This window comes from Microplitis demolitor, chromosome 4 (assembly GCF_026212275.2).
Source record: "Microplitis demolitor isolate Queensland-Clemson2020A chromosome 4, iyMicDemo2.1a, whole genome shotgun sequence".
Taxonomy (NCBI): Eukaryota; Metazoa; Arthropoda; class Insecta; order Hymenoptera; family Braconidae; genus Microplitis; species Microplitis demolitor.
The window spans coordinates 16,840,674-16,861,219 of NC_068548.1; the positions used below are offsets into that span (position 1 = coordinate 16,840,674).

Genomic DNA, 20,546 nt, shown 5'->3' on the forward strand with positions numbered 1-20,546 from the left:
GTTTAAATAATTAAAACTAATACAAATATTTTCTACAAGATACAAAATATTATTTATTTAAACAAAAGATATCGTTATTAACCTTAAATATGAAGCTATATAAAATCTTAAAATAAAGATGTATTAATAACTAATAAATAAAGAAACTTTGGTGATAATAATAATATGATTTATATCATTTCATATTTATTGCATCATTTAATGGTTGAAAGCTATTTTAAAAGACAATTTTGAAATGGTACATGAAAAAATTATTTTTATTCGTCTTTAAAATGATTACCTGTACAAGCTAAAACTGAAATACCTCGGTAAATTTCGGTAATACAATGGTCGATTTCTTTGATAGTTTTTATTTGAGAATAAATTATAATTGAAAATTTTCGTCACAAACGCCTATATAGATGCAAATGACCAAATTCATGGCGGTTTTTAATGTGTCCATAAATTTTGCGTCGATTCTCAAAAAATGCTAAATTAAAAAATTCTGTCAAAAACGTCTATATAGATGCGAATGACGAAATTTGTGACCGTTTGAAACGTGACGGTCATTCCAGTATCACAAATTTTTTTTAAAATTATGTGACGGTCTCAAGACGGTCTTATGACTGTGTCCTGACCGAAAATAAGAATGACGGTCATTCCGCATCCCTAGTTGAGACGCATAGCTAGTTGTAGAGATTGATAGTTTGTTCTTTGCACAGTTAGAACGAAAGTGTGTAGATATCTGAAGCCTCCTTTCTGCTTACCTTTCGAATGAGTATCGACCGTCGTGATTTTGCTCACGATATAGTAATTTTCAAATGATAAATTAAAGATAGAAAGAGACAGTAATATGACAAATGATATAACTAGGAAGAGATGTAGTCTAAGGCAAGAGTCCGTTAACGTACTTGGGACGAATCTACAAACATTATGGCAAATCAGGCATATACAATCAGCGTCATGTATTCATACACTCGTTGTCATTAATGTCTGGTCCCTCAGACTATAAATTCTTTACCAAGCAGGGGGCCAGGCATTAATGACAATGAGTGTACCGTACCTGGTTACAAGTGTACTTTTTACTTTTCTACTTTTAGTACTCTACCAACATACAACTCTCTTAAGACGCGTTTTCATTTGTTTCTCTATTCGCACTCAACTGGATAAACGGTACTATCTCTGTTGCACTTGTACATTAAATAGGAACTTTGTCCAAGCTTTTCTCGTAAACAAATGGAAGTTATCAAAAAATTCAAGTGCACTTCGCTAGTTCATAGAGTAAAGCATCGGGTCTGTGTCTTTATTTTGCGTTTAGAGCTTTTATTTCAGAGAAAAGCTGGGACAAAATTATCTGAAAACCGTTCTTAAATAGATTTCTATGCGAAAAAATCAATATTTAATATATTTATGTTGCAAAATAATTCTATGTAAAATTATCTCTATGTAAACTTATTTTAGTAAATGTAAATATATGCGAAAATAATTCATGTCTAAAATATCTCTATATTATATATCTCTATGAAAACTAAGTCTCTACAAAATTGACTATAACATGATAGAATTAGATGTTAACATATTTATATTATAGCATTTCTCTATAACTATACAACTCTCCTTAATATTTCTCTATTCTGCCTATCTCTATGACACAACAATTCTATGAAAAAATTTTTCTATTTAAAAATTTTTTTTTATGTTGACCAAAGTCAGTTTCAACATTTCTCTACTACAAAAAAAAACTAAGTTTTATGAATGATTTTGTATCTTACCACCAGCAATCGCGTGGCGCTAACATCCAATTATTTTAATGTAAAATTTTTAAAAGTTGTTTCTATAAATATTCTATGGTTTTTCAAAATTAATACATTTTTTTCATGCCTGCTATTTTCAATATCATACTCATGCATTAAATAAATATTTTTATTTCTATTCTATTTAATTATAATAAAATACTAACAAAGTCACGGTTCAAATTTAATGACGCCATTGTCTTGTTATTATTGTTTTTAACATTTTTTTTTCTTCTTTTGCTGGGTTGTTTGCCCAGCTGGTCTCTGGGTTATCCCGTACAGTCAATGGTTGTGTTGTTTTTAACATCATTTTCATTATTATTGTATTGTTGTTGGAATTTAATGGTAGCGCCACGCGATTGCTAGTGGTAAGATACAAAATCATTCATAAAACTTAGTTTTTTTTTGTAGTAGAGAAATGTTAAAACTGGCTTTGGTCAACATAAAAAAATTTTTAAATAGAAAAATTTTTTCATAGAATTGTTGTGTCATAGAGATATGCAGAATAGAGAAATATTAAGGAGAGTTGTATAGTTATAGAGAAATGCTACATAGAATTATTTTGCAACATAAATATATTAAATATTGATATTTTCACATATAAATCTATTTAAGAGAGTTGTATTTTGGTAGAGTACTAAAAGTAGAAAAATAAAAAATACGCTTGTAACCAGGTACGGTATGAATACATGGCGCTGATTGTACCACCTTAAGTTTTGGTGGTTGACTTAGGAGTCAATATATAGAATAAAAAGAAAAATATGTTAAATAGTGGAGTGCAGCACGGAACTGGAAAATTTTAAAGAAAAAATCCAAAATATGAGGATTTTATACCTTTGGCACACACACAATATTGACGTTTAATAAACATCTAATTAAGCAAATGTAACTTCAATCCGCTGACAAATTCTCGCGGTTGAAATTGGAATCAAAGCCATTGGTCTATTTTTGGTTTTTTGCTTGTTAATATACCTGTTGACCCCACTTCCAAATAATTATCGAATTTTTTTTATAAGTATTGAGTTTATTATAAATAAATTTGGAATTTATTCCCAAATAAAATATCCTATTAATCATCACTATTTAATTGTTTTTAAACTCATTTAATTACGAATGTTCTGTTTATTAAAATTTTAATTTTGTAAATTATTTTATCAAACTGATTGCTTTTTTAATTATAAATGTTTTTAATTTTAATTAATTAAATAAACCAATGACATAAATTTTATCTCCATTTTTTTAGCTCACACAAAATCATTTTAATTTTTAAATAAAATGAACGACTCTAAATGACACATTTGGTAATTTTCAACTATTTCATGTAGAAATAAAAATTCTTTTTTATAAAAATGAAATAAAAAGTCTTAATAGAAATTTAATCATAAATATTTTATGAAAAAAGATACATTCCCAAAATTACAAAAATTATTAATTATCAAGGAAAAAAAAAAAATAAATCAATTACTCAGCCTGTTGAATGATCGTTGATTTAGGATGTTTGAAAATTTTATGGTTTGACTTTTTTTCTTTTCAAAATCTATCCTTCGAAAAATGGGAATTTCCAAGTCGCGAAATCACGACACAAAGCCATATTTACATTTATCACATTCATTCGGTTTTTAACGTTTTTAGTTCTTATGATTCTTATTCAAAAACATTTAAAACTAGAACATAACCTACTATAAATCGTAAGTTAATAAGAACCAATGTAAAAGTATTTAAATACTACATTTAAAAATTAATAAATAAGAATGGCAATGGCTGGCGTACCTGCTGAAGTTGAAGCTGAACAGATTAAATCTGTGAGTATATTTTAAAAACAAATATTATTTACTTACTTCCTGTTTTATAAATAATTTTTTTTTCTTCTTTCATAAATAAGTTCAAAGATTTCCTTACATCGTACAATAAATTATCAGAAGTTTGTTTCATTGATTGTATATCCGATTTTACTTCACGAGATATTAAAGAAAATGAAGAAAAATGTGCTTTAAATTGTATGGAGAAATATTTAAAAATGAATCAACGAGTGTCTCAGAGATTTCAAGAGTACCAAATGATAATGAATGAAAATGCAATGGCTAATGTTAAAAAACTAGGGTAAATGTTGTTAATTATAAGTATGTTCATGTATAATTAAATTTTATTGAATAAATATTAATAACAATCTTATTTGTTATATCTATTTTAGTTATTTAGTTTAAAAACTTAACATGATTATTAAAAAGTTTAATGTATATTATAAGACTTATATTATTAAAAAAAAAAATTGTGTTAATTTACAGATAAAAGACGATTCTAAAAATTAATAATTACCTTAACTCTTGATATGTAACTAACTAGTGTATTAAGAGACCTATTTATTATTTCAAGTAGTTATAATTTTTTAAATTCTTTAAATTTATAATACTTTAAATTGACCTTAATAGCGTACACCAAGTATACCAAAATATTGGTTATTTTTTTATTTATTGTTATAATTAGAATACAAAAAATTTTTTTTAACTCTACAATAATCCAGTTACTTGGTGTGATTAGCATTTTCTTTTTTTTCTTTTTAAATCATGTTCCATGCAATATGTGATAAATTTTGAATGTGCACTTGGCGCAACTTTTTACAAAAAATCTGTTTTTGATGGAATTCCTCTTTTTTTTTGTAGAATAATTTGTATAATTATTACAAAATTTTTTTTAACCAAAATTCAATAACTCATAAAAAAAAAATATTTATAGTTTTTAAAGTTTCAGGATTTCTTAAGATCCAGTATAAAATGTTGTAAAAAAAAAAAAATTTAGCCGAAAATTTCATGTTGATCGTCGATTTCGACGATTTCTAAAATTTCAAAATTCTACAAATTTGGCATTTTTAAAAATTTTTTTTCATGGCTTCAAATATCCTCTTTAAAACGAACCCAAGCACTTTTTTGTAGTATCATTTTCAAGATAATTAAAAAAGTAAACTTGAAAAACTGGAAAAATATTGACATTTTGTATAACTTTTGAAAAAAAAAACCTTTAGTAGAGCTTCGTTCTATGATAGAAGAAAACTTTCCATCAAATTTTATCGAAATTGAAAGGGGTCGATTCTATCCATTGGTCGATTTAACATAGATTACAATAAAGCTGTGAATGATTTGACTGACCGATTCGCACAAACCAAACCAATTACGGGCTCAGCAATTACATTGTGTAATTCCACGTAAAGACGGAAACATTTACGTCCTAAATTAGTCAAATTCTGAAGAATATAGAATATGTACAATAGAGTGCTCCAAAAAAAAGTCGATTTTTTTTTCTCTCAACTGTTGTAAAAAAAGTTTCTATGTATCGAAAAAAAATCCTGTCAAAAGTACGATTTTATATTTTAATTTTAAAAGGTGATGCTCGCTATTTGAAATTTTCCATGCTAACAGCATGGGAATTTCATTTCTTTTATTAAAGATCTTATTAAGTATAACTTCATTTGACGTTGAGGAAAAAATTTGGGACATGGACATTTTTGTAGGAAATTTCATGCTCTACAAAATTATTTAGATAATTAAAAGCTCTCAAACATACGGTTCGAAAGTTGCAGGTATTTAAAGTTGATAACTTTTAAAAATTAAATGGATGGTTGTGATCATGTTTTTAACACATTCTTTGCATAGATCGATTTGAAAATAAGTGAAAAATATTTAAATGGCATAATAAATTTCTTAAAATAATAATTTTGATCGTACCTGAGTTTTATTCAAAGTAACTAGTAAAAAAATTATTACCTTCAAGTCATACAAACTGAAAATGATAATTTCCATAAAAAAGTTTTTATTAAACATTTTAATTAATCATTAAGTACCAAATTTATATTGATGTTTTTGAAGCTTTTTTGTAATAAATGAAATTTGTTACAAAACCGTCATTCGACACTTTTCGTGAGAGTAGCAGTTTTGGTGTAAAACCCGTTTGAACGTGGATTTTTTAAAAGATCAACTTGAAATACCTGTAACTTTTGAACCGTAGATTTGAGAGCTTTAGATCATCTGAACAATTTTATAGAACATAAAATTTTCTACAAAAAATGTCCATGACTCCAATTTTTCCCACAATGTCACATGAATTTATAGGATTTTTTATAAAAAAATAAAATTCCCATGCTATTCGCATGGAAAAATTGAAATAGCGAACGCCACCGCCGAGAAAAAAAACAGCCAAGAGAGAAAAAAATATAGATTTTTTTTGGAGCACCCTAATGTACAATATTTAAACGCCAAAGAAAAGGGAAGTAAAATAGTTTTTGAATTTAGTGTTAAATAAATGTTTATTAATCGTATAAACCACAAAGTTCTAAGTAGACATCATTAAGCTATAGCTACAGAATATAAATTAAGTCTGAAACACCATTCAAATATTTTCTTAGATTTACTTTAAAATCAAAATAAAATTTATCATCAGAAAACATAAAAAGTATAGAATAAATGATAAGAATTATTTTTTCAATCGGAAGAAATAGTAGAGAGCAAAGCCGGGCTGAAATCGAAAAACGGCAAATTCAAGATATGTGTTGGATGTTTTTTTCAAAATCCTGTGGCTTGGTCGGAAATAAGCATAGCAATTTTTTTTTATTCTTTTAGTTTTGAGACGCAGTCTTTAAAAAAAGAATACAAAAAAGTTATTTATAGATGCCTTTTACTTTTGTTTTCACATTTTTGAAAAAAAAAACGCGATTCTTTTCGAGGATTACCACTTAAAATTTTTAACTTCCCGCTAAGAAAATTGCAAATTTTCAAAAATTCGGGAAGTTATTGGTTTCAGTCCGATTTTCGAAAATCAAATTTCTAAGAGATCTTGACGTTTTGAGGTTCTAGGAAGCTATCCTGACTAATTTCACGATTATGTCTGAGTGTATGTATGTATGTATTTATGTATGTATGTATGTGTATGTATGTAAGTATGTACGTACGTACGTATGTAAATATCTGTAACTTTTAAACGGATGAACCCATTTTAATCATCAAGATGCCATTCGACGCGGCTTGTGAATACCTTGAAGCTAAAAAAAAATAAACTTGATCGGTAGGGCTCGTTCAGAGATATTCCAAAAATAAACTTTTTTCAAAAATGTTTTTTTTGGATAACTTTTTATGTTCTCGATGGATTGATTTCAAAATGAACTGGGCTCTGAAGCTTCATAAGCCGCATCGAATGCCACCTCAAACATCAAAATCGGTTAATTATTTCAAGAGAAACCGTTGTCGAAAGAATTAAAAAAAAAAAAATTTAGTATTTTGAAAATTTCTCAAAAACGACTCAACGAATCAATTTAAAAATCTGATCAGCTGTAGAACTTAATAAAACGGGTCGATTGCCGCCTTGAACGTCTCAATCGGTTTATTCGTTCGAGAGATATCGTTTGAGAAAAAATGGTAAAAACGTTTTCTTTCGAAAACAAAGGCATACAAAAGTATTTTTGAGCTCGAAGAGCTCGAAAATGTATCTACAACAATTTTTCGAGCTCAAGAAGCTCGAATAAGCGGGAAGTTTTGGGGCTGGCCCGCAGGGTCAACCGACAGACCGATTTGTTTTTCTCCATTTTTTAAACTCTGAGGTCTCTTGTAAATCCTCAAAAATTTCCAGAGTTGTGTTATATGAAATAAGCCCAGCTGGGAAGAAATTTTGTTTTCATTCGATAAAAAAAAATTAGAAGGAATTCGGCCCACTTCATGTTGAGCATTTTTTGCGGAATTGAACAAAGTTTTTTTTTAATGAAAAAAAAAAATTAACAAACTTCTAGAAAAAGTGAAAAGTTATATAGATTATAATCTCTTAAAATTCTTTGTATTTTCTTCAGAAAGTACACTCGAAGCCGAAAATTTTGAAGAACAAAAAAAAACGTCCCAATTAGTCAATTTTTAACGAAGTTATAGTTATTTGGCAAAGAAAAGCTTTTTTTTTATTTTTTTTTTTTTTTTTTTTTTTTTTTTGGGTTGGGAAAAAAAAAATTTAAAACTTCCCAAAAAATGTTTTTAATGGAGTAAAAAAGGAACAAAATTTTCAGCCAAATCGAAAGGGGTTGGGTTCAAAACTGGTCGATTTGACATGGAATGACCCATTAAGTATCTATGTTACTCGAGGGAATGTGTGGGATCTAACGAGGGCCAATGACTAGAAATCTGTGTAACTATTCACATGCACGAACAACAGAATTTTTTTATGAGTTATTTAATGAATATTGGCTGTTATTATTTAGCGATATACTAATAAAATTTTCTTTCAAATAAATATATAAATAAAAATCGATTCTATTAGTTAATTCGAAATCATTTACAATTAGTTATTTTAATGTAAAAAAATAATTATTCAATCGATTTTTTACGAATAAAAATGAAAATTTTTTAACTATAAATCATATTTTATTCTCTAATGGCCCCAATGATTTGTTGATTCTGTAAGAATCTGGATTGATTCAATTTGGCGATGGCAAAATTGTTAGATTAGGATCATTTGTACATGATGCTTGAATTTCATGATTTGATTTTCTTGATTCAAAATTTGGTGAATGTGGTGGAGTTCTTCTCAGTCTTTTATAATCAGAAAATCTTTTGAAAGAAACTTGATCAACACAAATTGCTTGAGTTGTATGTCGAGTTTTATACAAAATAGGACAATTCAAATCACCTTTTAAATTAAGACTATAAAGATTTGCCAGCCTTCGTAATTTTTCTCGCTCTGGTTGATGCATTGGATGTAATTTAAGTTCACTTTGAGAAGGATCTTGAAGAAACCTTGATACTTTTTCATTGGCTGAAGTTATGATAGAATAACCAGGCTTATTATCAACATGACGTCGTCCAGCACGAATTTCACGTCCACTCAAACCATCTCGAATCCATTGAATTCTTTGACGGTAATTCCTTTTAGCTTCATCTGTTAAATGTTCAAAATTCTTTTGAAGCATAGATTGGAAAGCGGGATTGGATGGTGCCTTATTATCATCAGTGCAATCTTCATCCCATAAATTTGAATCACCAAACCAATCTGATTGCTCATCATCACCTTCTCTATCTTCATCGTTTGTAATTATTCCGGCTTCTGAATCACTTGATGAAATACTTGAGCTTGAAATTCTTGAACAATCCATTGCATCTTCACTTTGACTTTTAGCACGATTTTTAGATTTCGAATTACGTGATTGTTTTAGTGAAAGCATCTCACAATCAATTGATCTTTCACGGCATGATCTTTTACGTTTACCACACCAAATAGCACCATATTTATTTTCACAGCTATTACGAAAAACACGTTTTTTTTTACCAACAGAATGTGCTATAAATGTAATAGCTGTTTGTGATGTTGATGGATTTGAATCAGAATCAATAGCCATTCGTTTGAATTTCCTTTTTCTTTTTGTATTAGTTCTCGGTACAAAATTTTCATTTACTGAATCACTTTCAATGTTACTTATATTGTTAAGATTTGAAAATCGTGCGAATCTTTTAGTTTTGTTAGTATCATCGCTATCAGATTGGTATTTCGATACTGATGAAGCTTTTGGAATACGAGCACCATAGGCAGAAGATGAGCTATCATCTGAGTGTTTGTTCGTGTTCAAAGATGCTAAAAAAAAAAAAATTTCTCAATATTGCTATCAATTAATACATACAAACAATTTTTTACAAATATTACTGTACGGCTTATTAATAATAAGAACATTAAGAAAAATAAAATTTTAATTAAATAAATACAAATCAATGTCCTTTTAAATTTAATTTGCTACATGGGTCATTCCATGTCAAATCGACCAATGGTTGGAATCGACCCCTTTTAATTTGAACGGATTTCGGTCAGAAATTTCCTATTACCATATAACGCAATTCTGCCAAAGGAAAAAAATTTGGAAATTTTTCTTCAAAAGTTATGCAAAATTCAAAATTTCGTGATTTTTCCAGTTTTTTAACTTTATGCTTTCAATATTTCGAAAACTATGATAGTTACAATAACGATCCAAAACTTTTTTTAAAAGGGATACTTGAGGCTATGAAAAAAAAAATTATATTTATAATTTTAAAGTTATATTCTAATTTATTTGATATCTATCAAATATAATTATTATATTTCATATGATAATGTAAAAAAAAACCATTAGTGACGGTTATATTCTTATTTCTTGATATTTATTAAATAAATAAGAATATAACCGTCAAGGATGGTTCTTATTTACATTATTATGACAGTAAGTGAAATTTTTACTGCTGAAAATTACTCAAATACGTGATTACTTAACTTTACTTAACAAAAAAATCAAGAAAAATAAATTTTTTTTTTAAATTCAAAAATTTATATTTTTGCAAAAACAAAAAACACAGTTCTGAAAATTTCAGAATCTTTTAAAATAAGTACGAGGTGTCATACAAAAAAAAAATTGAGCCGAAAATTTTATGTCGATCGTCATTTTTGATGAATTTCAAGAATTCGAAATTTGACAAATTTGTCGTTTTTCAAAATTTTTTTTTCATAGCCTCAATTATCCCTTTCAAAAAAAGGTTTGGATCGTTATTGTAACTATCATAGTTTTCGAGATATTGAAAGAATAGTTAAAAAACTGGAAAAATCACGAAATTTTGAATTTTGCATAACTTTTGAAGAAAAATTTCCAAATTTTTTTCCTTTGACAGAATTACGTTATATAGTAATAGGAAACTTCTGACCAAAATCCGTCAAATTAAAGGGGGTCGATTCCAACCATTGGTCGATTTGACATGGAATGACATATATGTAATCTATCAATAACACGAATATATACCCTTGGAACCATGGCGGTGAAATCGCACAAAGTCACCGTGGAATCACGGTAGATATTTCGCGTAATCACAGTGGAAACACGATGTATACACGGTGGTAAAATGGAACAAATCCACCGTGTAACCACGGTGGATCCACGGTGTTCACACTTCCACGGTGTTTCCACCATGATTCAAATCTGCGAGGGTAAGAAAATAATTAGGCATTTTAATTTAGACTGTCTGTATCATAAATTATTAAAATATCTAATTAAAAATTAAAATCTCGACGAGACCCATATATAACATACTGAAAGTATTCTTGATCAATTTTTGAATTAGTTTAGTAAAATAAAATAAGTGTCCTTACACTTACGAATATTTCCCGTAGATCGTGCTCGCCTTCTCAAACCCCAACGTCGTCTAATATTTGATGAATTACTGCTTTCTTCTAGTGCTAATGTCAAATCATGCACCAATGCCTCCATTTTAACTCTCAAATCCACTGGAACAGCTTTCAAAACACGCTCCATCGGAAGTTCACTATCTTATCTAAAATTTTGAATTTAATTCATCAATAACAATTAAAATATATCATTAATGACGTATAAATTATTTAATATATATATATATATATATATATTTAATGCCTATGTATTCACAATGTAAAAACACAATTTCTCTGTTTGTTATGACAAATGTACATAATTGCATATCTAGCGAATAAACTTTCATTAAATTTATAAATTTCATTTAAAATTACATAATTATACTACTGATTTAGGGGAAATAAAATTGATTCATTGGTCACATAAATTACGCAAACACTTGGATACATAATATATAAAATAATAAAACTGTGAATTATCGTAATTTAACTGACAATAACTTTTCAGTGCCATTCAAATTTTTAAAGTTCTACATTTTAAATTTTATATAGTGATAATAGTAATAACAATTACGTGACTTTAAAAATATAAATAAATCACAATTTTAATGAATCAACTGGACCAATTGTCAGATGGGCTAAGTGAGCTGCTCTTATTTTATCCATCGTTTGTGATCTATATATGTATATATATATATATATATATATATAATGTATATGTATGTACACGACAAAGAGCACTTATTTCTCTAGTCACTCTTGCCTAAAATATAGTCTGTCGTCTGTCTTAAGTTACACTTTTGAAGCTAAATTAAAAATATTATATATAATTAAAAGAAGTGTCGTTAACATTTTTATAGTTAAAAACAGAAAAAATAATCTTGTTTATTTCATTTGTTTTTTTTTTTTTTTAATAATGGAGAGGGGATAAAAATTTAAGCCAATTTAACTTAACTTTTTGTTTGTCGCGTTATGAGGGATTACCTCAGACAAGACTAGTAAAAGTAAACTCGTGCCCCGATAGCCACTCTGACTGCAAGTTGACGTCAAACGGAAGTTCCAATCTGCCGTAAATCTACACTGTATTCGAACGTCAAAATGACTAGAAATTCTAGCGCAAGCTGACTACAATAGGTTACGGTTAGAACCTAGAGATGTTTGATACTAAATACTAAATCGAAACTCAAACGTATCGATACTTTTTTACGAATAATCGATATTTTATATCGATACTTACAACTGCATCGCCACTCAGTATCGATACACCATTAGCACTATCGATCCAACAAACGAGGAAGGCGCCTACCACTTAAAACAACTGTTATTTTTAAAACCACTTAATTTTTCTACAGAAAGAAGACCTCTCTGTTTTCTGTGTGGTATGTCAAGTAATTTACCCTTATTTATTTATCTATTTATGATTTGATAATTAAATATTGTTTACTGTGCAATGACTAGGTGAGTTGAAGTTTACAAAAATTATTATTAGTAAATACTATTTGAAGACCAAAATTATTTAATATTTAATCTAATAAAACATTAAATATTTAATTTAATGGAAAGTAATTTAAACTGTTTATGTTATGTTTGTACGTCACCAATAATAATAAATATGAATAAATATATTGATAGTAATGTCTTTTTAATAAAAAAATCAGTTTTCCTTATAAGGACGGGGAGGAGGTAAAATAGGCCTCTTAAGAAAAAAGGCCTCATATCCTCAGTGGTTCTCACATGTTTTACTTCTTTCTAGCCCCTTACTATGTTTTTAGCCGTAATATGTCGCGTCTGTTAAAAATTTAAAATCTTAAAATTTAGGGCAAAATGGGCCCTCTAAAAAATCTATTAAAATTTGACTATTATTTTATTTCATCTTAATAGTATGTTACACATCATGGGAGGAAAGTAGGATATTCTAAACCGAGTGCATAATTACTTACCCGAGTCGAAGGCAATGGTCGCGAACACTCGGATTTGGATTTCCTACTTTCCTCCGTGGTGTGTATACGATTTTTCACCAGATCCGCATCTGGAATTTTAAAATTTTGTCTCTCAAACACTTTGCAAGGGTTCCTTGTTCATAAATCATTTAAACGGGATAAAAATTTTAGCGGGACGGGCCTATTTTGCCCCCAAATATTTTGAGGCATCCTAAATTTGAGGGGGCCCATTTTGCCCCCACCCCTTCCCTTGAATAAATTTGAATTATCAACTTTGAGCGTATTTTATATCACGTCTGCGCACTAAAAACGAAGTATCGATATTTTCGGTATCGATAGAGTATTGAAAATTCATCCAAAATGCTCCGGGAAAGCTGATTGGTAGACCAGCATTTATTCTTAGAACGGGACCAGCGACAAAATTTAACATTGGGATAATGGTTGACCCAACCTTCCTATTCTAGTAACCTTGGTCTCCATGGTTTTAGGATTTGACTGTAGAGTAGCGTGTTAGTCGCTCTAGTCTTAATTCCAGTCTCGAGAGGCGTGACTGAGGGCTCAGGTCCGCCACAGAAGCACTATTGCCACCTCCTGGATTAGTTCAAATGGAGTCAGTCGGGATCTAAAAAAGTGGGGGAGTCGGAGAGGGCTGCTATAACTATATGCCAATAGGTATATCATATATATTTAATGTTATATTTAATAAATAAAAAAAAATTAATTCCGAAAAACTAAAATGGTGTCAATTGTTCATTATTTTCCATTCGATGAGTGAATTTTTTTGTTAAAATAATTTTACTAAATTAATAACTTTAACTTAATTATGAAAATTCGACTTAAATAATGAAAAAGTTTTTTAGAGTATGTGTGTTATGTTGAAAGTTGAAGTTCTGAAATAAATTTTATTTGATATTTTCAAAAATTTAATTTTATCATATTGAATAAATTGTCGCTTCTGCCTGTGGTTCCTCATAACAAGATTTCGAATTTATTTTTTATTTAAGTAAATATTTAATTGAATAAAATAAAATTGAATTGATAATATAATTAAAAAAAAAAAATTAAATATGGATCACGAACGAAGACAAAATGAGCAAGTTATTGTCGGTAAAGACAAAGTTGAAACAATTTCAGACAATTCACTGCCTGACATTGCAAATATGAATATAAAATCACGGCTAAATAATAAAACCGAAGATTTAACTGAAGAACCATTAACTAATGGATTACACAATGGTATTTGTAATTCTCAAAAAAAAAATTCTGTAGACCACAATCAATTACCTGAAACACAAACGATGGAAACTAGTCATTTACATAAATTGGGTAAATCACATCATATTATAAATAAATATTTTTATTTATTTAATCTATAACTATAGTTGCATTTTATTTTTTTATTTCCAGGTGGAGAAGAGGTAGCATGTGTAGATAGTAAAGATAATGACGTAGAGTACGTGAGTTATACAAATGAACTTCAAATGCCAGATATCATGAAGTTAATTCAAAAAGATCTAAGTGAGCCATATTCTATTTATACCTATAGATATTTTATTCATAATTGGCCGAAACTGTGCTTTTTGGTAAGAAATGTTTTATCCATTTTTATATAGACAGAAAAATCGTTTTTGTTTTTACAGTAGGACCTGGTTATAAGACTTCGCGTTATAAGACTTCCCCACAATTTGTTAAAACTCGCTCAGACTACTTCCCCTACCAACAACTCAATAAAAGTTTTGCGCCGAAACCTCGCTATAAGACTTACAACCAGTACGACTAAAATCGAGATAAAATGTACATACTTAAAGATTGTAGATTAAGTAATTTATTTCCATAGAGCGTACTTAAAATTTCGTGGATCACATAATTAATTAACAGAAAAGAAACACAAAATTGTGTTTATTTATGATTATATATAAAATAGATTTACTAGAGTAGAGTTGAATCGAATACATAAAAAAACGCAAAACAGCGATAGTCTTATAGCGAGGTTTGGACGCAAACGCTGTTAAGCACAATAGTGGGGGTACCTTAATTCTAAGTATTTTTTCCCTTACAGCCCCAAGCTAGTCTTGTAACGAGGTCCCACTGTATTAAAAGTGACTCAAAATCTTTAGATTGTCCTTAAAAACAATGTTTTTAAAAATATGAACTCTTAATGTAAAGGTTTAAAGATCTTTCATCGCATTTTTAAATTCTACATAAAATTATTGAGGATTAATATTCTTTTATTTTAAACATATACTTTTTTTTTGGAAATTTAACGCCTTTTCAAAATTAAAACCCTCTAAAATACAATTATCAATATATTGTTAGCACTAAAATTAAAAAAAAACGTTCATAAAGCACCCTCAGCGCTTCGGCGCATGAGGTGTACAATAAACAATTCATTATTAAAAAAAAAAAAGAAATAATTTTACGTAAATTTGTCTCCAAGTTCGTCATGGAAAATATTGATATAATAATAGACTTGAATCTTGTAATTAAGAGCTGATATTTTAAGAAGATTTGATTTTAAAAACCAATTTAAAGATTGTCAATAGCATTGAAAAGATAATTGATCGATTTTTTTGTTTATAGGGTAAGAGCACCAGTACCCAGCCCCTAACCAGTAGCCAGCCGGGTCTATACTTTAACATTGGCTCAAAATATATATAGATATAATTCAACATGAGGTGGCTTCCTACTGGTTTGGGGCTGGGTACTAGTACTCTTACCTTATTATAGTTTCTATATTAATAATTTCTTTTTTTTCTCAGGCAATGCATGGCAAAGAATGTGTAGGCGCAATTGTCTGTAAACTTGATATCCATCGAAAAATTATAAAACGTGGTTACATCGCAATGTTAGCAGTAGATATAAAATATAGGAAACGTAAAATAGGCTCAAATTTAGTGAGAAAAGCCATTCGGGCGATGGTCGAAGATGATGCTGATGAAATAGTACTGGAAACGGAAATAACTAATCGACCAGCATTACGACTGTATGAAAATCTTGGATTTGTAAGGGATAAAAGATTATTTCGTTATTATCTAAATGGTGTTGATGCATTAAGACTCAAACTTTGGCTTAGATGAAATTTATTTGCATATTCGTGTGAATAGAAAATTAATACGAATATTAAAATGATTAGTTTATAACAATAATTATTGTCATTGTTATTCTTACATAATATTAAGATTTAATTCATCAAGACTATATTAATATAAACATCAAATTATTTTCATGAATTTAACTATTAAATTTATTTTACTTAAAATATATCAGCTATTTTTATTAGCTTTCGTGATTTTACTTTTTTAATCGATGCTTCCAAATCCCGTCCGCTTGTTGATATTTTTTTTATGTTCATTCTAATAACATTCATCTTTTGCATTAATTGTGCATCTGAAATATAATTGGTCGCAAATTTTAAACATTATTAAAAAATTAAAAAATGAAGAAAGAAAGAATGTATAATTATAAGTATAAAATATTTACAAAGAAAATAAAGTCGTCATGATAAAAAAAAAAAGCTATAAAAATCACATTAAAAATAATAATGTATTTTTTTCTTTATTCTGACCATGTCTAATCACAATATTATTAACTAATTTATTAAATTATCAATAAGTAAAAATCGCAAAAACTCGATTATAGAAAAAAAAAATTTCATTGTGATATTATAGTTTGGTAGATATCTTATTGTATTTAACGCAAAATGTAATACAAGTAGAAATTTTAAAATATTTTAATGAGAAAAAAGAGAAGGAAATATAAAGCTCGTCAACATAATCGTTTAAATAAAATTAATAAATTTTCAATTTATTAATTATTTAATTGATTTATACTGCAAAAAACCAGTCACGTAAAATCTTAAAAATAAAAATATTGAGTGTCGGCAAAGAAAAGTTTATATTTTCAGTTTTTTTTCGCCAAATATCATTGTATTATTAATAAAGAAGGATATTAACATAAAAATTAAAGTTACAAAAATAAATCCAACAAAAAATGTGAGTGTTACGTATAAATTATATTGAAAATAAAAGTACATAACAGTTATACGTCAAAAGTTTTATTTATACTCTTGTTTAAGTTATCAACAATATGATTCAATGGTATGTAAATTTTATTTTACTTATTAATTTTAGATATATCAAGTGCGATCATTTTATGGGGCTACAAATTTTCTATGTGAACTAATAACTTTTTTTGCTATTCAATTATTCTATGATTCTCTAAAATATTATTATTCTTATAAATTAAATCTACAATTGTTTTTTTCAAATGTACAACTTTTTCATTTATACATAAATTTGACTGTATGTAAAAAAACAAAATATTAATATCAAAAATAAAAGTTATAATTACATAATATTGGAACTGTAGTTGAAAAATTTCATTTGTTCTGAAATACATTTATGGACAAGAAAAATGGGTAAAAAAAATCAGCATAATAATGAACTATAAAAACTATTTTACATTTTTTTACATGAAAAGTTAATTAAATACCGAATAAAATTTGTATTAAAAATTTTTTTGTTATACATACATATATATATATATATATATATATATATATATATATATATATATATCAAATAAAATTTTTATATAAACTTTTATTTTTAACTTATAAGGTAAGAGACCCAGTACCTGATCAGGGAACTAGTACTCGATCACTCATGTATTTTTATATCTATATTTACTAAATATAGATATACAAATATATGGAGTGATAGGGTATTAATTCGTCTACCTAAATCATCATATAAAATTGGAATGAACTTTTATTATTTTTTTTTTCTCTGACTAGTTATTAATAAATATAAAAAATAGCAATCATTCTATGTTAAATTAATCTTCTTGTACTTAAAAAGTTTAATTTATTATTAAAATTTTTATTTTATTGATTGTTTTTTTTTATCATCACTTTCAAATCCAGAATCTAGTTCATCATTCATACATTTTTTTAATATCAAGCAATGCATATTATGATTTAAACGTTGTTCATCAATAAAAACTTGAATTGTTTCAATTAAATGAATAAAAAAATGCGGATAACCATCATATCCTGGAAAAACATTGACATCAATAATCGCATATTTTCCAGTATGATTTTCAATTACAACATCAACGCCTAAAAGAGTCAGTCCAAAGATTTTTGTTATCTTTGTAACCATGTCTTGAATTATTTCATGATTAGGCTTAATTCTTAATGCTTTATCTTCTTTTGATATCACTGACCATTGTGAATTAGAACCACTCTTTGAAATATCATGTGAACTGAAAAATAATGTGTTCAATGATTCACAATCACTTGGATAAAAATTTTTTAGACTTGGCCTTTCAACAAGATGAAAATATTTTCCAACAATGAAAACTTTGTATAAAATAGCATTATGATTGATAAAATTTTGGGCCACACATGGTAATTGGCAGTTCTTTAGACCTTTTTCGTTGAATATTACCATCATCTATTAGTTTAAATTATCATAACATTAATCCATTGACAACATAGTTATAGCATATGATTAAAATAAAAAGCAATGCTTTCCGCTTATATTTTTATTCAGTCTAATAAAAATGTTTTCAAAAAAAAAAAACTGAGTCTAAATTAATACTGAGTTCTTTTTTGCTTTTAATTTTAATCATAAAATGAACTGAAAAAAATTTTATTATTATTTCAATTACCTTATGAGCATCACTAGAACCATGAGCAAATAATGGTTTACAAATAAAAGGAAATTTAATACAGGATAATCTTAAGTGCTTTAAATTTTCATCAGCAATCTCAGATTTCAATTCAACTGAATTTGGAACAAATATATCTGCAATTAAAGTTTTATGTCAAAAGTAATTTACTCTTTATTTTTTTTTTTTCTGCATCTGTACCAACCATTGGATATAATTTCTTCATGTAACATTTCATAAGATTTCTGACGATTATTTAAATTTTTAACATTTTCAAAAGGATCGATTAATATCATTTCTGGATATTTATTCAAAAATTCTTGAACTTTAGTTACAATTTTCTTGGCCTGTAATAAAAAATAAATGGATAAAAAAAATTTTTTTTTCTTCAAATAATATAAAAAAGTTGACTACATTTTGATCACCACACTCCGCTAATGCTAAAGTATCAGTTAATTTATGAAGGAAGACATGGAATGGTCCTTGAGACTCAAGATTATTATCAAGATTGATCTTAAAATATAAATTAAATTACATAATTATAACCTATAATAAGTTATTATTTAATACATTCAACTAAAAATTCCATCAGTAGAAATATTACTTGTTTCAATATAAAACCTTTCTGTTCACAGATATTTTTAAATTCCTTCCAATTTAATTTCTGTTGTTTTTTTTCTGATATCCAATATCCAATTATATTATTTTCTTTATCCATTTTTGCGTATCACAATCACATGTTTTATTTAAAAATTTATGTATTTTTTTATTAAATAACTAAATATGTATGAGTATACTACATTCATGGAAAATCAAAAACTATTTTGGAAAATGAGTATAAAAATTACATTGTAAAGAAATAAAAATAAACAAACAAAATATAATTATACAATAATGTATTTACGTAGGTATAGTAACATTCAACAACATTGTCAACACTTTTTTCAATTGATAGAGGTTAGATCCGAATAAGATGAGGAGTGGTATAAAAATTGATTGCATATCAAAATCATTAAATGACGTCGATCGATGTTTGGTCAAATTGGATTTTCTGCGATACTTGCTTAGGGTGGGGTCATCTTAGAGGTTCAAAATTTTTGAAAAAAGCATTCAAACAAATGCAACAAGCAGTGAATTAAAAAATATATTATAGTTAATCATTAAATAACATTTTTATAAATATATATTATTGTTCTAAAGTAGAAACATAAATAAGAATTTCAACTAATAAAAAATTTACAATTTTTTTCAATAATTACAAAAAAAAAGTTTTGAAAAAAAAAAAAAAAAAAATGGGTAATCCACTCATATAGGATGCGTTCCGCAATACGCTGCGAACAGCTGTAGCATAGCACATCGGGTGCCAAAAACTCCACCCAACTGAAAAATTACTTGACGAGGAGGATTCAATTCGTTTTCCATAGATGGCGATGCGGATTTTGTCTTTTCGGTTCCATGACGACTCGTGAAGTGAGTCCATACTGGTATATTTACTTTCGAACAATGTCTTTTGCATGCAATAACATTTTTCAGCCCTTATTTACGGCATAATTTATATATACAAAGTTGGTGTGTTTTTTTCTGTTCCTGTTAACTTCAATTATATATATATATATATATATATATATATATATATATATATATATACTATGATATTTTTTTCGAATAATTTACATTTCGACTATTCATCTTTTCATATAAATTTTACGTTCGAATATTTTTTAGTTGGGTGAAGTTTCTGGCACTCCAAGCATCCCTGATAGCCATACTTCAAATATAATTGCTAAGAAAGTTCTGCAGTGAAACATTTTTGACTAACTTAAGGGGTAACGGTAACTGATTTTCAAATCAATTTAATTCACGGACAAACACTGAAAACCTAAAATCAAGAGTCTTTAGCGTTTTTTAAAACCTTAACAAAGGCTTAGAAATTTCGTATTTTCAAAAATTCTAATTCGTCTCCGAAAAAAATTGTTTTAAAATTCTCATTTACTCTACGAGTGCAACAAAGACAGTC

The 20,546-nt window shown here is 27.5% G+C and overlaps 4 protein-coding genes across 13 annotated transcripts; 2 read left to right on the forward strand and 2 right to left on the reverse strand.

Annotated features, from left to right (window-relative positions):
- Window positions 1–3,384: 3,384 nt before the first annotated feature.
- LOC103578386 (mitochondrial import inner membrane translocase subunit Tim9) lies at window positions 3,385–3,944 on the forward strand. Its single transcript, XM_008559468.3, has 2 exons — window positions 3,385–3,574; window positions 3,655–3,944. The coding sequence occupies exons 1-2, from the start codon at window positions 3,524–3,526 to the stop codon at window positions 3,874–3,876; spliced, it is 273 nt and encodes a 90-aa protein (XP_008557690.1). The 5' UTR covers window positions 3,385–3,523; the 3' UTR covers window positions 3,877–3,944.
- A 268-nt stretch (window positions 3,945–4,212) lies between these two features.
- On the reverse strand, window positions 4,213–12,070 carry LOC103578387 (G patch domain-containing protein 2-like). Of its 8 annotated transcripts, none has more exons than XM_008559476.3 (3): window positions 11,901–12,070; window positions 10,899–11,080; window positions 4,213–9,365 (listed from the first exon to the last, which is right to left on the reverse strand). In XM_008559476.3, the coding sequence occupies exons 2-3, from the start codon at window positions 11,059–11,061 to the stop codon at window positions 8,215–8,217; spliced, it is 1,314 nt and encodes a 437-aa protein (XP_008557698.1). In that variant the 5' UTR covers window positions 11,062–11,080; window positions 11,901–12,070; the 3' UTR covers window positions 4,213–8,214. The 8 variants fall into 8 exon arrangements, with proteins under 8 accessions (XP_008557698.1, XP_053594285.1, XP_014295550.1 ...); XM_053738310.1 differs by having other exon boundaries at window positions 10,905–11,080; window positions 11,872–12,070; XM_014440064.2 differs by having other exon boundaries at window positions 11,872–12,070.
- Window positions 12,071–13,420: 1,350 nt separating this feature from the next.
- LOC103574072 (N-alpha-acetyltransferase 30) lies at window positions 13,421–16,148 on the forward strand. 2 transcript variants are annotated; one of them, XM_014440044.2, is made up of 4 exons: window positions 13,421–13,528; window positions 13,991–14,182; window positions 14,264–14,439; window positions 15,616–16,148. In XM_014440044.2, exons 1-4 carry the CDS (start codon window positions 13,519–13,521, stop codon window positions 15,931–15,933), a joined length of 696 nt encoding a protein of 231 aa, XP_014295530.1. In that variant the 5' UTR covers window positions 13,421–13,518; the 3' UTR covers window positions 15,934–16,148. The 2 variants fall into 2 exon arrangements, with proteins under 2 accessions (XP_014295530.1, XP_014295529.1); XM_014440043.2 differs by having other exon boundaries at window positions 13,431–14,182.
- Window positions 16,149–17,484: 1,336 nt separating this feature from the next.
- Window positions 17,485–19,819, reverse strand: LOC103578390 (inositol-tetrakisphosphate 1-kinase). Of its 2 annotated transcripts, XM_014440047.2 has the most exons (6): window positions 19,434–19,819; window positions 19,134–19,348; window positions 18,944–19,042; window positions 18,735–18,876; window positions 18,530–18,666; window positions 17,485–18,312 (listed from the first exon to the last, which is right to left on the reverse strand). In XM_014440047.2, the coding sequence occupies exons 2-6, from the start codon at window positions 19,245–19,247 to the stop codon at window positions 17,737–17,739; spliced, it is 1,068 nt and encodes a 355-aa protein (XP_014295533.1). In that variant the 5' UTR covers window positions 19,248–19,348; window positions 19,434–19,819; the 3' UTR covers window positions 17,485–17,736. The 2 variants fall into 2 exon arrangements, with proteins under 2 accessions (XP_014295533.1, XP_014295532.1); XM_014440046.2 differs by having other exon boundaries at window positions 19,134–19,819.
- Window positions 19,820–20,546: the final 727 nt, after the last annotated feature.

Coding starts and splice junctions, on each gene's coding strand:
- LOC103578386 (XM_008559468.3), top strand. CDS start 3,524: ATGGCAATGGCTGGCGTACCTGCTGAAGTTGAAGCTGAACAGATTAAA. Junction 3,575..3,654: donor AAGCTGAACAGATTAAATCT/GTGAGTATATTT, acceptor TTCATAAATAAG/TTCAAAGATTTCCTTACATC.
- LOC103574072 (XM_014440043.2), top strand. CDS start 13,924: ATGGATCACGAACGAAGACAAAATGAGCAAGTTATTGTCGGTAAAGAC. Junction 14,183..14,263: donor TAGTCATTTACATAAATTGG/GTAAATCACATC, acceptor TTTTATTTCCAG/GTGGAGAAGAGGTAGCATGT. Junction 14,440..15,615: donor GGCCGAAACTGTGCTTTTTG/GTAAGAAATGTT, acceptor TTTTTTTCTCAG/GCAATGCATGGCAAAGAATG.
- LOC103578387 (XM_008559476.3), bottom strand. CDS start 11,061: ATGGAGCGTGTTTTGAAAGCTGTTCCAGTGGATTTGAGAGTTAAAATG. Junction 9,366..10,898: donor TACGGGAAATATTCGTAAGT/GTAAGGACACTT, acceptor TTTTTTTTTTAG/CATCTTTGAACACGAACAAA.
- LOC103578390 (XM_014440047.2), bottom strand. CDS start 19,247: ATGGATAAAGAAAATAATATAATTGGATATTGGATATCAGAAAAAAAA. Junction 19,043..19,133: donor AAGGTTTTATATTGAAACAA/GTAATATTTCTA, acceptor TTATATTTTAAG/ATCAATCTTGATAATAATCT. Junction 18,877..18,943: donor CGGAGTGTGGTGATCAAAAT/GTAGTCAACTTT, acceptor TTTTTATTACAG/GCCAAGAAAATTGTAACTAA.